General features: G+C 43.1%; 1 protein-coding gene across 2 annotated transcripts in view; it reads right to left on the bottom strand.

Annotated features, from left to right (window-relative positions):
• Positions 1-531, bottom strand: part of ror1 (receptor tyrosine kinase-like orphan receptor 1) — a 358,261-nt gene extending 357,730 nt beyond the window's left edge. Inside the window, exon 1 of one of the 2 annotated variants that reach the window (XM_078561312.1) lies at positions 184-531. In XM_078561312.1, the coding sequence (XP_078417438.1) occupies positions 184-319 (136 nt within the window). In that variant the 5' untranslated portion in view covers positions 320-531. The remainder of the gene's footprint in view (positions 1-183) is intronic. The other variant, XM_078561311.1, reaches the window with a different exon arrangement.
• Between the last annotated feature and the right edge of the window lie 12,968 nt (positions 532-13,499).

The raw sequence follows: 13,499 nt of genomic DNA on the forward strand, positions 1-13,499 counted from the left end.
CCACATAACTGCCAAGTCCAACCGCGCGCACAGATTTGCACCAGATTTATTTCCATTTACAAAAAAAAATAGAGCCCTTGAAAGTCTTAAATGATTCTGGATCCCGTTTTAACCACATCAGATTCTCAGCAAATGCTGGGAGAAAAGAGAAGCTCGGTTTGCAGCTGCTGTTACCCCTCTTACCGTTAGCGAAGTGCTGGAGCACCAGGTTGGATCCCAGCAAGAGGAGGAGAGTTTGGAAGTTTGTAGCCCAGCCTTGGGGATGTTTAGCCCCGGGATGGTCCATCGCCGGATTCACTGCCGCTGCCGCTTGTCGCATCCACACTCGAGCTGGGCTTTTGTCTATCTCGAGGCTGCTGCTGAGCCAGAGAGGGGTTTTATTATCGCTGCTTTGCTTCCTCGTCAAGCCCGCTACTGCTTCACCCTGTGTAAAATCTGCACCATCCCATCTGTCGGCTCGCACACGGGCTGCTGGCTGCTGCTGCTGCTGCTCTGACTGGGGGATGATACACACACTCTGCGGCTCTCTCAGCTCCCAGTCCCCGGGGCTTCGGCTCAAGGGGGTCGGAGAACAGCTCGGCAGCGCCACCGTGTGGAGCCCGACAGCAGCTCGGCGCCGCCACCGTGTGGAGACGGAGAGAAATACAGAACCAAGCCCATGGGGGTAAAGAGAGAGTCAGAATCTCTTCCTCCCCAAAGAAAGAGTGAGCTGGCACTATCCAGCTAAAAATTAAAGGAAAAGAACTGAAAGCCTTGCATTTATATAGGGGGAGTAATCAGTTTAACCTTGGTGGTGGGGAAACTTCTAGAAACAATAATTCTGGAGAAAATTAATAGTCACATGGACAAATGCAGATTAATTAAGGAAAACCAGCACAGATCTGTTAAGGGGAAATCATTTTAATGAAGTTGCTGGAGTTTTTTGAAGAGGCAACAGAGAGGGTTGATGACGGCAATGCTGTTGATGTGGTGTACATGGACTTGCAAAAGGCATTTGATACGGTGCCGCACAACAGACTTGTGAGCAAAGTTATAGCTCATGGAATAAAAGGACAACGTGGATACAAAATTGGCGGAGTGTCAGAAAACATTAGTGGTGAATGGATGTTTTTCAGACTGGAGGAAGGTTTGTAGTGGAGTTCTCCAGTGGTTGGTATTGGGTCCCTTGCTTTCCCTGACATATATTAATGACTTTGACCTTGGTGTACAGGGTAAAATTTCAAAATTGCAGACAATAGGAAACTTGGAAGCATTGTGAACTATGAGGAGGATAGTGTAGAACTTCAAAAGAACATAAACAAGCTGGTGGAATGGGCGGACAGGAGACAGATGAAGTTCAATGCAGAGAAATGTGGAATGATTCACTTTGGTAGGAAGAACATGGAAAGACAATATAAAATCCAAATCTAAAGGGGATGTAGGTGCAGAGGGATCTAGCTGTATATGTACATAAGTCATTGACGGTTGCTGGACAGATTGAAAGAGAAGTTAATTAAAGCACACCGTATCCTCAGCTTTATTAGTAGGGGCACAGAGCACTAGAGCAAGGAAGTCATGTTGAAACAAAAACAGAAAATGCTGGAAAAACTCAGCAGGTCTAACAGCATCTGTGGAGAGAGAAACAGAGTTAACTTTTCGAGTCCATATGACCCCTCATCAGAGCTTCAGAAGTTATGTTGGACTTGTACAGAACACTGGTCCAGTCTCAGCTGGAGTATTGCATCCAGTTCTGGGCAGTGAGCTTCAGGAAAGATGTGAGGGCATTAGAGAGAGTGCAGAAAAAATTCACGACAATGTTTCCAGGGATGAGGAAATTCAGTTGTGACGATGGATTGGAGAAATTAGACTGTTTTCCTTGGAGAAGAGAAGGCTGAGAGGAGATTTGATGGAGGTATTGAAACTTATGAGGGGCCTGGATAGAGTAGATAGTGAGAAACTGTTCCCACTGGTGGGAAGGATTGAGAACGAGAGGGCACAGATTTAAGGTAATTGGCAAAAGAAGCAATGGTGACATGAGGAAAAACTTTATTGATGCAGCAAGTGGATAAGTTCTGGAATGCACTGCCAGGGAGTGTGGTGGAGGCAGGTTCAACTGAGGCTTTCAAAGGGAATTGGATCATTACGGTGTTTGAAAAGGAAAAGTTTGCAAGGCTATGGGGAAAAGGCAGGGGAGGGGCATGAGGGCCAGCACAGGCATGATGGGATGAATGGCCTCCTTTTGTGCTGCAACCATTCCATGGGCTGGATTTTACGTGCCCTGACTGGGCAGTTTTTTGTTGGGCGAGGGGCATGTAAAATAGGCCCGGTGGCTGGCACAGTATCTTCTCACCCACCCGCAATCTGACCCCCATAAAACTACATTTTGGGCACCAAAATTGAAAGCATCCCTGTCATATGTAAATAAATAATTAAAGGTTAATTAGGCCTGTTAGCAAACCTATCAACCCAGATAATAACCGGCCCACATCATAATATGGCTGGTGTGGGCAGGCGGGCACGAGTGGCCAGGCCATTTTATATGGCCTAAATGAAAAAGGGCGGGTAGGAAAGGGGGACGCCTCATTCAGAGGGTGCCCTGCGTGCATCAGCGGCACACCCCCTCGAGATGTCACCCCTCTTCCTTCCACACTGCCTGCCCTCCAAAACCTGGCCTTCCACCCTCCTCTCAGCCCTCCCTGGGCTCTAGGATCCATCCCTGCCCTAATACCTCATCCTAAAACCCTGGAACTCCCTTCCTAACAGCACTGCGGTTGTACCAACGCCACATGGACTGCAGCAGTTCAAGAAGGCAGCTCACCACCACCTTCTCAAGGGCAACTAGGGATAGGCAATAAATCCTGGCCTAGCCAGTGATGCTCACATCTCGCGAATGAATAAAAAGAAAGTTATCTTTCTGGGGCAGCCATGATCTTCGTCATGCTCCTTCCTGTTGTCCCAGCAACGCCCACTAACAATCAGATTGGCCAACAGCTCGTGAGGCCGAGTCCTCCCCCACACTGAGGTGCAGAAATCTCACTCTCAAGTAATTCAGCCCAGCCTCAATGTGACATGGCTGTGGGGTGGTCTTGTTCCGGTCGTGTCAGCCTTTCCTTCCAGGGAGTGAGCCGTCTGCCTCCGCCACCCTGTAAAATGCAGCCCTACAATTCATCTCCAGATCAGAAGAGGTTTAGGGGACACCTAACTCAAGTGTATAAAATTATAGAGGGGATAGGAAGGCTCCATTCCCTTGGCTGAGGGGTCTATAACAAGGAGGTATGGACTTAGGGTAAGGGGTAGGGGGTTTAAAGGGGATTCAAGGGATTCACCACAGGGTGATGGGGATCTGGAACTCACTGCCTGAAAGGATGGTAGAAGCAGAAATCCTCATAACATTTAAAAAGTACTTGGATATACACTTGAAGCGCTGTAACCTACAGGGTTATGGACCAAGAGCTGGAACATAGGATTAGGCTGGATGACTCCTTGTCGGCCAGTGTGGACACAGTGGGCTGAATAGCCTCCTTTCAAGGTTCTTTGGTCTGACTGGTGTATTGTAAAACCTTCACCTCTGAACTGCGCGGTTTTAAATTTGTACCCAACATTTTACACTCAGATCGCTTTCCAAAACTTCCTATGATATTTTCATCCCGAGGTTTCTCATTTCTTTTACCTGCAATATTTTACATTTTCCTGGATTATATTTTATTTGTCAATTGTCTCTCCCAATTGAAAAACTGATCAAAATCCTTTGACAATTTGTCAACTGGAGCCTGTCCTTACAGCTCTATGGTATTGTCTGAAATTTAACAAGCACACATATGTTTTCTGCACTGAGTTCATTTCAGTAGTTAAGAAACATGAACCACATTACTGCTCTCAATCCATAAAGTCGAATTTAGCAAACTGTGCTACTGGTGAGAAACCTCATCTGCTTGTCATACATATTGGGGAATTAAATGCAGCCGTTCCAGGATTTTCTATATACATAGCTGTTGCTGGGCCCTATCTGCAATGTACATGCAGAAAATGTGAGTCCTCACTCTCTTATATTGGTTTTATTCTAACATCTTAACCAGATCTATTTGTTTTCCAACCTCCCTTGGTTTCTGGTTTCTTTTGAAGTTTCATGTGAGACGTGGTCAAAAGTCTAAATAAACCATCATAAAAAATTCCATTATTTGAAATGTCCTTCAAGAATCAAGTGGGTTTGTCAAGCAGATCTTCCATTTGTAAATCCATGCTGGCTGGCTCTCATTAGGTATTGTTATATCCCTCAGTCAGACTCCTCAGAATCATTCTGTTATTTTACCTATTGCTGATGTCACACTTCTGGACATTTAGACAGCTGGATCAGATTTCTCCCTCTTTTTAATACTGGTACTATGTTTGCTTTCAATCTCATGGAAGCTCTTCTGTATGTAATGAGGCTTCCACAGCATCAGCTGTGGCTGGTAGTATTCATGCTGTGAGTCAGAAAATTGTGGTATCAAGGGACTTGAGACCAGTACCTAAGCTGACACTCCAGTGGAGCAAAGGGAGAGCTGCATGGTTGGAGGTGCCATCTTTCAAATGAGATATCACGCCAAGGCTTCACCTGCTTTCTTCGGTGGACATAAAAGATTCCAACGCACTATTCCAAAGATTCTTCCCAGAATCCTGACAAATATTTATCTCGAGCAACTTTCTACAACACATTATCGAGTAATTTATCTCATTGCTGTTTGTGGGAGTTTACTGTGCCTCAGGCTGCGGTATTTCCCAAATTATAACAGTGACTATCGGCGGGATTTTCCACACCCGCCCACCGCCGCGATCTTTCAGTCCCGCCTCAAGTCAGTGGACTTCTGGCTGGGGCTCCGCCTCACCCAGGGTGGGTCCCGCCCATGAAAATCCCAGCCTATATTTCAAAAGTACTTCATTGCCTATAAAGAGTTTGGGATGTCCAGATGTTGTGGAAAGTGCTTCATAATGACAAATCTTTCTTTCTTTCTATATACATATGTGCATTATATTGTTCAGAAAAGTGGACATGCACATGCTGAGTGAGAACATGATTGGGCTAGATTGTGATGCCCACTGTTGTCAAACAGCTTCCAACAGTCACTGTCTAGGCTCATATCTAAAGAATGGCAAACAGAGTGAGTTCTTAACTGGCAGATTCTGAGCACATTAGAAGGCAGCACCCTAAGGAAAGGAGGGGAATATATTTTAAAGATTACACTATTGTGAAGCAACTTTAATGCAAAGCTTTGTAGAAGATGTTGAGCAGGATATCTCTATTAACTTTCAGTAAATGATCTCATTTCATTTTCATTTAAATCATCAGATTACCATTATGTCATACCTTGAATTAGAACTAAAATTGTTTAAATGCTCCTGCACAAAATTAATAGAATTAAATGACATAACCCTACACATGATGGCAACAGAGAGGAGTGGAAAATGTTTAAAATAAGCTTTGTAATTTAATTTTTCACTGGCATCCTTAAATGGGCATTGTCTTTCCCTTAATGTGGCACTACCTTTGCCTTAAAAGGGCATTGTCTTTGGAAAGCACATGTCAAGAGGTTCAAAGACTGCCTTTCTTTGGCGTGCACTAAGTAGGTTGCGATCATGAAACTTGGATGGTGGGACAAGGGGCCTTAGGAGTAATTTGGCAAAAGGCATATTTAAGATTGATGTCAGAAAGTACTTTGCACAAAATTTGCAGCACAGAAATATGCTAATCGGCCCAAGTGGTCTAACCCAGTGTTTATGCTCAACACAAGCCATCTAATCCTATTAATATTTCTTTCTATTCCTTTCTCCCTCGTCTACTTATCTAACCTCCCCTGAAATGTATCTATGCTTTTCACTTCAATTACTCCGTGTGAGAGCGAGTTCCACATTCTGACCATTCTCTGGGTAAAGAAGTTTCTCTTGAATTAATTAGTGACTATTATATATTTATGGCCTCTAGTTTTTGATTCCCTAATAAGTGCAAACACCTTCTCTACATCTATCCCATCAAATCCCTTCATAATTCAAAAGACCTCTATTAGGTCACCCCTCAATCTCCTCTTTTCCAGAGTAAAGAGTCCCAATTTATTTTATTTTTCGGAATGATTCAACCCTCTGAATTCTGTTACCATCCTTGTAAATCTCTTTTGCACCTTCTTCAGTGCTTCTATATCCTTTTGTATTATGGAGATCGAAGAGTTTGGTCTAACCAAGATTCTATATAAGTTTAACATGATTTCCCTATTTTATAATTGTGTTCATCTGGACATGAACCCCACTGCTCTGTTTGCAGTTTTTTATGGCCTTGCTCTTTTTAATATCTGTTCTCCTAGGGCAGAATTTTGCCCTTGGCGGGCAGGCTTAGCCGGGGCGGGTGGGAAGCTGACCGCCGCCCGCGATCGGGACCGGACCGCAATTAAGGCCCGCCCAGCGTGAAATGCGAGCAGCAGCGCTAAGCGCTAAGCGCTAAACGCTACCTGTGCGGAAGGGGGGGTGGAGAGGGCGAGTAGGCCGAGCATGAACTTTAAGCATGCGCGCCAGTGAGAACTTGAAAATCTCCCTGAGGCATGGAGCTGACTCAGGGAGATGAAGCGTTTTTGAAAAAGAAAATAAAGAAAATAAAAATGCTATAAAACATGTCCCCTCATGTGACTCTGTCACATGAACAGCGACATGTTATTAATTACATTGTAAAACTTTTTTTTTATTTGCTTTTAGAAACCTCATCCTGCCCATGGATGAGGTTTCCAAAAAATGCAAAGGCCGCTTGGCCTTTTCACCTACCCACCACCGGAAGGTTGGACAGGCAGCGAAAAATTTATGTTAATTGATAACCTAATGGCCTTAACAGGCCTTCTAATTGTCGGTGAGTGCACTGCCGGCTCCGGCGTGCGCCCACCGACCGAGCTATCGCGCGACTGCACGTTGACGTCAGCACGCTCGGCCAATGTCTATGCACATCATTTCACGCTCGAGCGGGTCAGGCGCGCGCCTGCCCAGCAAGCAAAAAATTCTGCCCCTAGATCCTGAGATACTTCTCACAAAGTGTGTAAAGTTCCAGTCAGGTTAGTGAAGGTGGAGTCACTTAGGAAACAATTTAATGCTGTTCAGGATGGACATTTCCAGAGGAATGAGCTAAGGTAGATCTGTACTTATCATGTGAAATTTGGAAGGATTTTAACACTGGGAGTGAAGCACTTCTTCCACCTTAAAATAAATTATTTAATAGAATGTTGCAACATTTGGCCCATCAATCTATGCCAGTGGTTTTCTTCACATGAACCAACCAGACTGATCCCACTCTCTGTTCTGTTGAAGGGTCATGAGGACTCGAAACGTCAACTTTATTCTTCTCCGCCAATGCTGCCAGACCTGCTGAGTTTTTCCAGGTAGTTCTGTTTTTGTTTTGGATTTCCAGCATCCGCAGTTTTTTGTTTTTAATCCCACTCTCCTGCCTACTCTCCATACCATTTAATAATCCTCTTTTTCAAGAAACTAATTGCTTTTTAAAATAATTTATAATCTTGTTTTAACATATCTCCCATACTCCATTTCTCCCCTCTTAATCAATTTCTTGATCCTCCTTTGCTGAATTCTAAACTGCTCCCAATCTTCAGGCTTGCTACCTTTTCTAACAGCTTTATATGACTCCTCTTTGGATCTAATACTATCCTTAATTTCTTTTGCTCACTATGGTTGGCTCACATTTCCTGTTGTGTTTTTGCGCTAGAAAGGAATGTATAACTGTTGCAGTGCATACATTCGTTACTTAAATATTAGCCATTGTCTATCCACCTATGTCTATTCACTTTTAATGAAATTCCCCAATTTATCTTAGCCAACTCATGCCTCATACCTTCGTAGTTTTGTTTGTTTAGATTTAGGACCCTAGCTTCAGATCGGACTGCTTCACTTTCCATCCTAATGAAGAATTCTATCATGTTATGGTGGCTGTTCGCTAAAGGGCCCCGCAAAACAAGATTATTAATTAACCCCTTCTCATTGCAGAATACCAAATCTAGGATACCCTGTTCCCTAGTTGGTTCCTTGACATACTGGTCTAAAAAAACATCTCATACACACTCCAGGCATTCATCCACCACAGCATTATTGCTAATTTGGTTTGCCCAGTCTATATGTAGATTAAAGTCACCAATGATTACTGTAGCACCCTTGTTACATGCATCTCTAATTTCCCCTACTTTATCATTACTGTTTGGAGGCCTAAAGACAACTCCCACTAATGTTGCTTCTTAGCTCCACCCAGACTGATTCTACATCTAGATTTTCTGAGCCAATATCCTCTCTCACTATTGCATTGATTTCATCCTTAACTAACAATACCATGCCACCTCCTTTTCCTTTTTGCCTCTCCTTCCTAAATATCGAGTACCCTTGGATATTCGGTTCTCAGCCTTGGTCACCTTGCAGCCATGTCTCCGTAATCACAATCATATTGTACCCTTTTACATCTATTTGAGCTGTTAATTCATCTACCTTATTGCAGATGCTCTGTGCATTCAGATACAATGCCTTTAGACTTGCCTTTTTAACATTTTTACACATCTTTTTTGTAGTTTGGCCCTATTTGCTGCTAGCCCTTGTTTCTTCTGTCTTTCACTTTTGCTTTCTATTTTTCTGTCTTTCCTTCCTATCTTTGTTTCCCTCTCTGTTGTCTCCCTGCTCAGGTTCCCACCCCCCTGCCAATCTAGTTTAAACCCTCCCCCATAGTACCAGCAAATACCCCTGCGAGAATATTGGTCCTGGTCCTGCTGGGATGCAACCTGTCCATCTTGTATAAGTCCCATCTTCCCAGAATCAATCCCAATGCCTCAGGAATCTAAATCCCTCCCTCCTACACCATCTCTCCAGCCACGCATTCATCTGGTCTATTCTCCTATTCTTGATCTCACTAGCATGTGGCACTGTGTGTAATCCTGAGATTACTACATTTGAAGTCCTGCTTTTTAATTTATTCCTAGCTCCATATATATTCTGGTTTCAGGAACCCATCCCCTCTTTTAATTATGTTGTTGGTACCGATATGGACCACAACCTCTGGCTGTTCCCCCTCCCTCTTCAGAACCTCCTTCAGCCACTCAGTGACATCCTTGACCCTGGCACCAGGAAGGCAACGTACCATCCTGATGTCACATCTGCAGCCGCAGAAACGTCTATCTGTTTCCCTTTCAGTAGAATCCCTTAACACTATTGCTCTCCAACTCTTTTTTCTACCCCCATGTGCAGCTGAGCCACTCACGGTGCCACGGACTTGGCTCTTGCTGCATTCCCCTGAGAAACCATCGCCCCCAGCAGTATCCAAAACGGGAAACCTGTTTGAGAAGGAGATGGACCCAGGGGACTTCTGCATTACCTGCCTATTGTTTTTACTCTGTCTGGCGGTTACCCTTTCCCTTTCTGTCTCTGCACTCTTTACCTATGGTGTGGCCACCTCACTGTACGTGCTATCCATGAAGATCTGAAACTTGTGGATGCTCAACAGTGACTCCAGTCAGAGCTCCAGCTCCAAAACATGGATTTTGAGTAGTTGCAGCTGGAGACATTTCCTACACATGTGTTGCCCTGACTTCCCACATGACACAGGATGAGCATTCCACTTGGCTGAGCTGCCCTGCCATGAATTACCCTTAAATTATTCCCATTACTTTCTCTAGTTTAGAGAATATTAAGGACAGAAAAAATACTCACCAGATTCCACTTCCAAGGTCATCGCTCTTCTTACTGAGGAAAGGTTGAAATGAAAGGATCACTTCCTTCCCTCAACGAACTCCCTCTCTCACCAAACTCCAACTTAAGCACTCTAATGCAGCCCAAAGCAACACTCCAGTGCTTGTCATGTTCAACTTTAAGATACCTCTTTGAAGTTGTATTCTCTGCTTTTTGATTCTACTTGCGTTGCTTCCTTCAATAACCTGTATATCCACATACCAAGGCTCTTAGTTGACAATGCAGTTTTGGCTTTCTGCAGGGTGCAAGCTCAATGGGGAACGTCAATATACTGGCCAGTAGTTCCAATTTAAAGGGATGTGCCCACTTAAATACAAGTAGCTGCATATTTAAGACTATATGCTTAAATCTTGAAATGAGGCTAGAAACCGCATCTTCTATCTCAGATATGAGAACATAAACACTGGACCAAGCTGACGTGTTCTACATCCATCTATGGTTACATATTCACCTCTTCTGCAAAACTGAGTGGAAATACTTACTTACTCTTTCTGACATTCTGTTACATTCCACTACAAACTTGCTGCCTTCATCTCTTAGTAGCCCTCTCTCTATTTTGACTTTTCTTCTTACTATTAATACGCCTATAAAAAGCCTTATAATTTCTTTTAATTTATTTGTTATTTATTTTCACATAACACCTCCTTAGCCTTTCTCTTATTGTAGCCTTCCTAAACTGTCCTTACACTTTTCCTGGCTCTTAGATTTATTATCTTTCCTGTAAATGCAACATATTTCTATTATCATTTCCAAATTTGATCTCATCTCTCCAACACATTTGAATCCATCGAAACAAAGCTTTCAGAACAGTCCCTTTTCCCTCTTATTGGGTCTCTTCCATTTTCCCTCTTATTGGGTCTCTTCCATTTTCCCTCTTATTGGGTCTCTTCCATTTTCTGCTTAAATACTTCTGTCACAACAGGCAGGGTTTTCGTTTGCCTTTCCACCGCTACAGCAACAGTACTGGAATGGATGACAGCAGAAATCTGGGCTGGAACCTCACTTAACTTTTACATTTGGTATTTTTTCTACTGAGTAATTAATGCACAACAAGGTAACAACAAGGGTAACATTATAAACATTGAATTAGAAGGGGGCGACATCTAGGCAGCGATAATCATAATATTATCAGATTTAAATTGATTAGCCAAGTTACTGCTGCAGACAAACCCTAATGATAGTGCCAGGTTTTAAGAGAGCAAAATCTGCAAGAATGAGGGGATTTGGGCAAGGTTGATTGAGGGATGCTACAGGGTAGGGATAATGTCAGTACAGCTAAGAAACGGAGGGCTTCTAAAGCTATAGTTGTGAACAAGGAAGACATCTGCATCAATTAGATTAAAAAGGTGGATGCATGTAACAAAAATGCCTTAATGGGGAAGTCCCAGAACAAATTGAAGTAAAGCAGAGGTATTTTGTCATATTCAAGGAAAGTAGCTACAAGGTAAAAGTGACAGCTAGAAAATAACATCTACGAATAAAATCAAATCTACTATTAGATTTGGCAAACAAGCAATGGAAAAGAGGATTGTGGATAGGTATGGCAATTATAAGAAGGCCTTTTTCAGTTCACTTCAGTTCAGAGTCAGAGGGTGATCAGGGGCTACATAGGACCTTTAATAAATCCTTCACGGTGGATTTGGGTGGAGTTTGTAGAAATAGCCAAGATGCTCAATGGTTACTTTGCACCTTTTTGTTATTATTTCAGATGGCAAAAGAAGCAAAGGAGGCATGAGGAGAAACTTTTTCACACAGCAAGTGGTTAAGATGTGGAATGCACTGCCTGAGAGAGTGATGGGGGCAGGTTCAATTGAGACATTCAATAGGGAATTAGATTATTATCTAAAAAGGAAGAATGTGCAAGGTTATGGGAGAAGATGGGGAATGGCACTAGGTGAATAGCTAATTCAAAGAGCCAGCACGACATGATGCGCCAAATGGCCTCCTTCTGCACTGTAAGAATTCTGTGATTTTGTGATGTGCTGTTGCCAATGTTAACCGAAGGTGTGACACTTCAATTAAATGCATGGAAGTTGGTATAGAATTAGTTCTGACTAGGATTAGGACTTTTAAGGCAGTTTGGCTACTGCTGGTATTCAACCTATTGTACTAAAAGAAATGGGGATTTGTTATGTCAGCTGTTGGCTCACATATTTAACAGTTTGTCAAGATCTTTAAGATTGTGAGGTGTGAAATAAAAGCAAGCAGGAAACAATAATATAAAGAAATGTACTGGTGGTTTAAAAATGTAAAATGCAGGCCAGATCAGCAAAACCAACTAATGCATGAAGCAAAGTGCAGCCAAAGGTGCTTAATAATATGAAAATAATGGCCTAAATAAACCTCCTTACTTTAAGGGGCCTGCTTTAATGGGACAGCTCCCAAACAACACATATTTTTTATGGGTGAGGTTTGTGCTTTGGCGAGAGTCACAGTCTCACTGAAGTAATTAAATTTGGGTCCAGAAAGTTTAGCCCATGATTTTACTGTAGTAATAAGGCTGCAAATTGTGGTAGTGGGTCATTGCAAAGTTTATTCATATGGCTTCCCCGACACTGTCCCAATAGGCACTCCCAGGCCAGTACAACAGTGTTTAGAGATGGGTAAAGCCTTAATCCGCAGTGTGTGAGTCACTAATTTTTAGAGTAGATATAAATGCTCATGAAGGGTGGATAAAGACCATAGAACTGTCAAGCTGTGAAGTTATTTAAATCCCCAGTCCTTTAAAAAATAAAAAAGTTTCCTCAAGGGCTATCATTATGTCATTATTAACGCTTGGCTGCTTTCCCCAACCTACAATTATCTCAACTTGGGGATCATAAGTTCACAATTTGATTGACAGTTCAAAGAGGTTATTAAAGGATTAGCTGTCTTTGATGTGGAGTTATAAGCGTATTTGTTTTCATCAGGGATTAAGTACTTGGGGATTTAAAAGTTTTGAATAGGCTTTTGTGAATGCAAGTTTTTTTTTTATTATCATGAAGGTTGTAACAGATATTTAGACCTATATTTTATTTCATCTCAACATGGCTCCTGAGGTCTTCCTGTGATGAGTTATCATGGAAAGTGTAATGGCAAAGAGTTGAGGCCGGCCCATGGATTGGCATGATTTGGCATTAAGTTGTCACAGGGAGTATATGGGGCCATGGGGTGGGTGGGGAAACAAGGGTTGGCATGAGTTGGCATGGGGAGTGTGTGGGGGGGGGGTTGCTGATGGGGTGTGAGAAGTGATGGTTAGATGGCCTAAAATTTAAGGAAACAACTGGGAAGAAGTCAGAGAAAAGCAAGGTGGGGCCTTGGCAGTCCTGGTGGCCGCCCCCAATCTGTATCTGTGGATGATGGGCTTGGCTCCATCTTGCACCCTCCTCCTCCCAACCACCCCCCACCCCCCACCCCCTTCCCTCCCCCCACGCCCCGGGAGTGAAAATAGGGGCTGATGGGGCACTTTCTCCTGAGGTGGGTGTGGCAAGCTGGGAAATTTCCTAATTTGTGCTACCCGCATCAGGAGTGAAAATCCGGCCCTATGTCATTAATTCTTCCTGCTCTCAGGGTACCAAGGGATGGCAATAAATGCTGCCTTGTCAAAGTTACTCACAGATATAGGACAAGTACAAATATATACTTCTTTTGCAAAATTATGATTTTTTTTCTCCCCTTGTCATACCAGCAATCCTAGAGCCTCTTGAGTGAGATTACCAACTAGGTCAGTTTAATTAGGGGTGATTTCTTTGGGGAAATCATCTACTGTAGCTCAATACCCACCCGGAACAAGG

This window comes from Cetorhinus maximus, chromosome 17, assembly GCF_964194155.1.
Source record: "Cetorhinus maximus chromosome 17, sCetMax3.hap1.1, whole genome shotgun sequence".
Taxonomy (NCBI): Eukaryota; Metazoa; Chordata; class Chondrichthyes; order Lamniformes; family Cetorhinidae; genus Cetorhinus; species Cetorhinus maximus.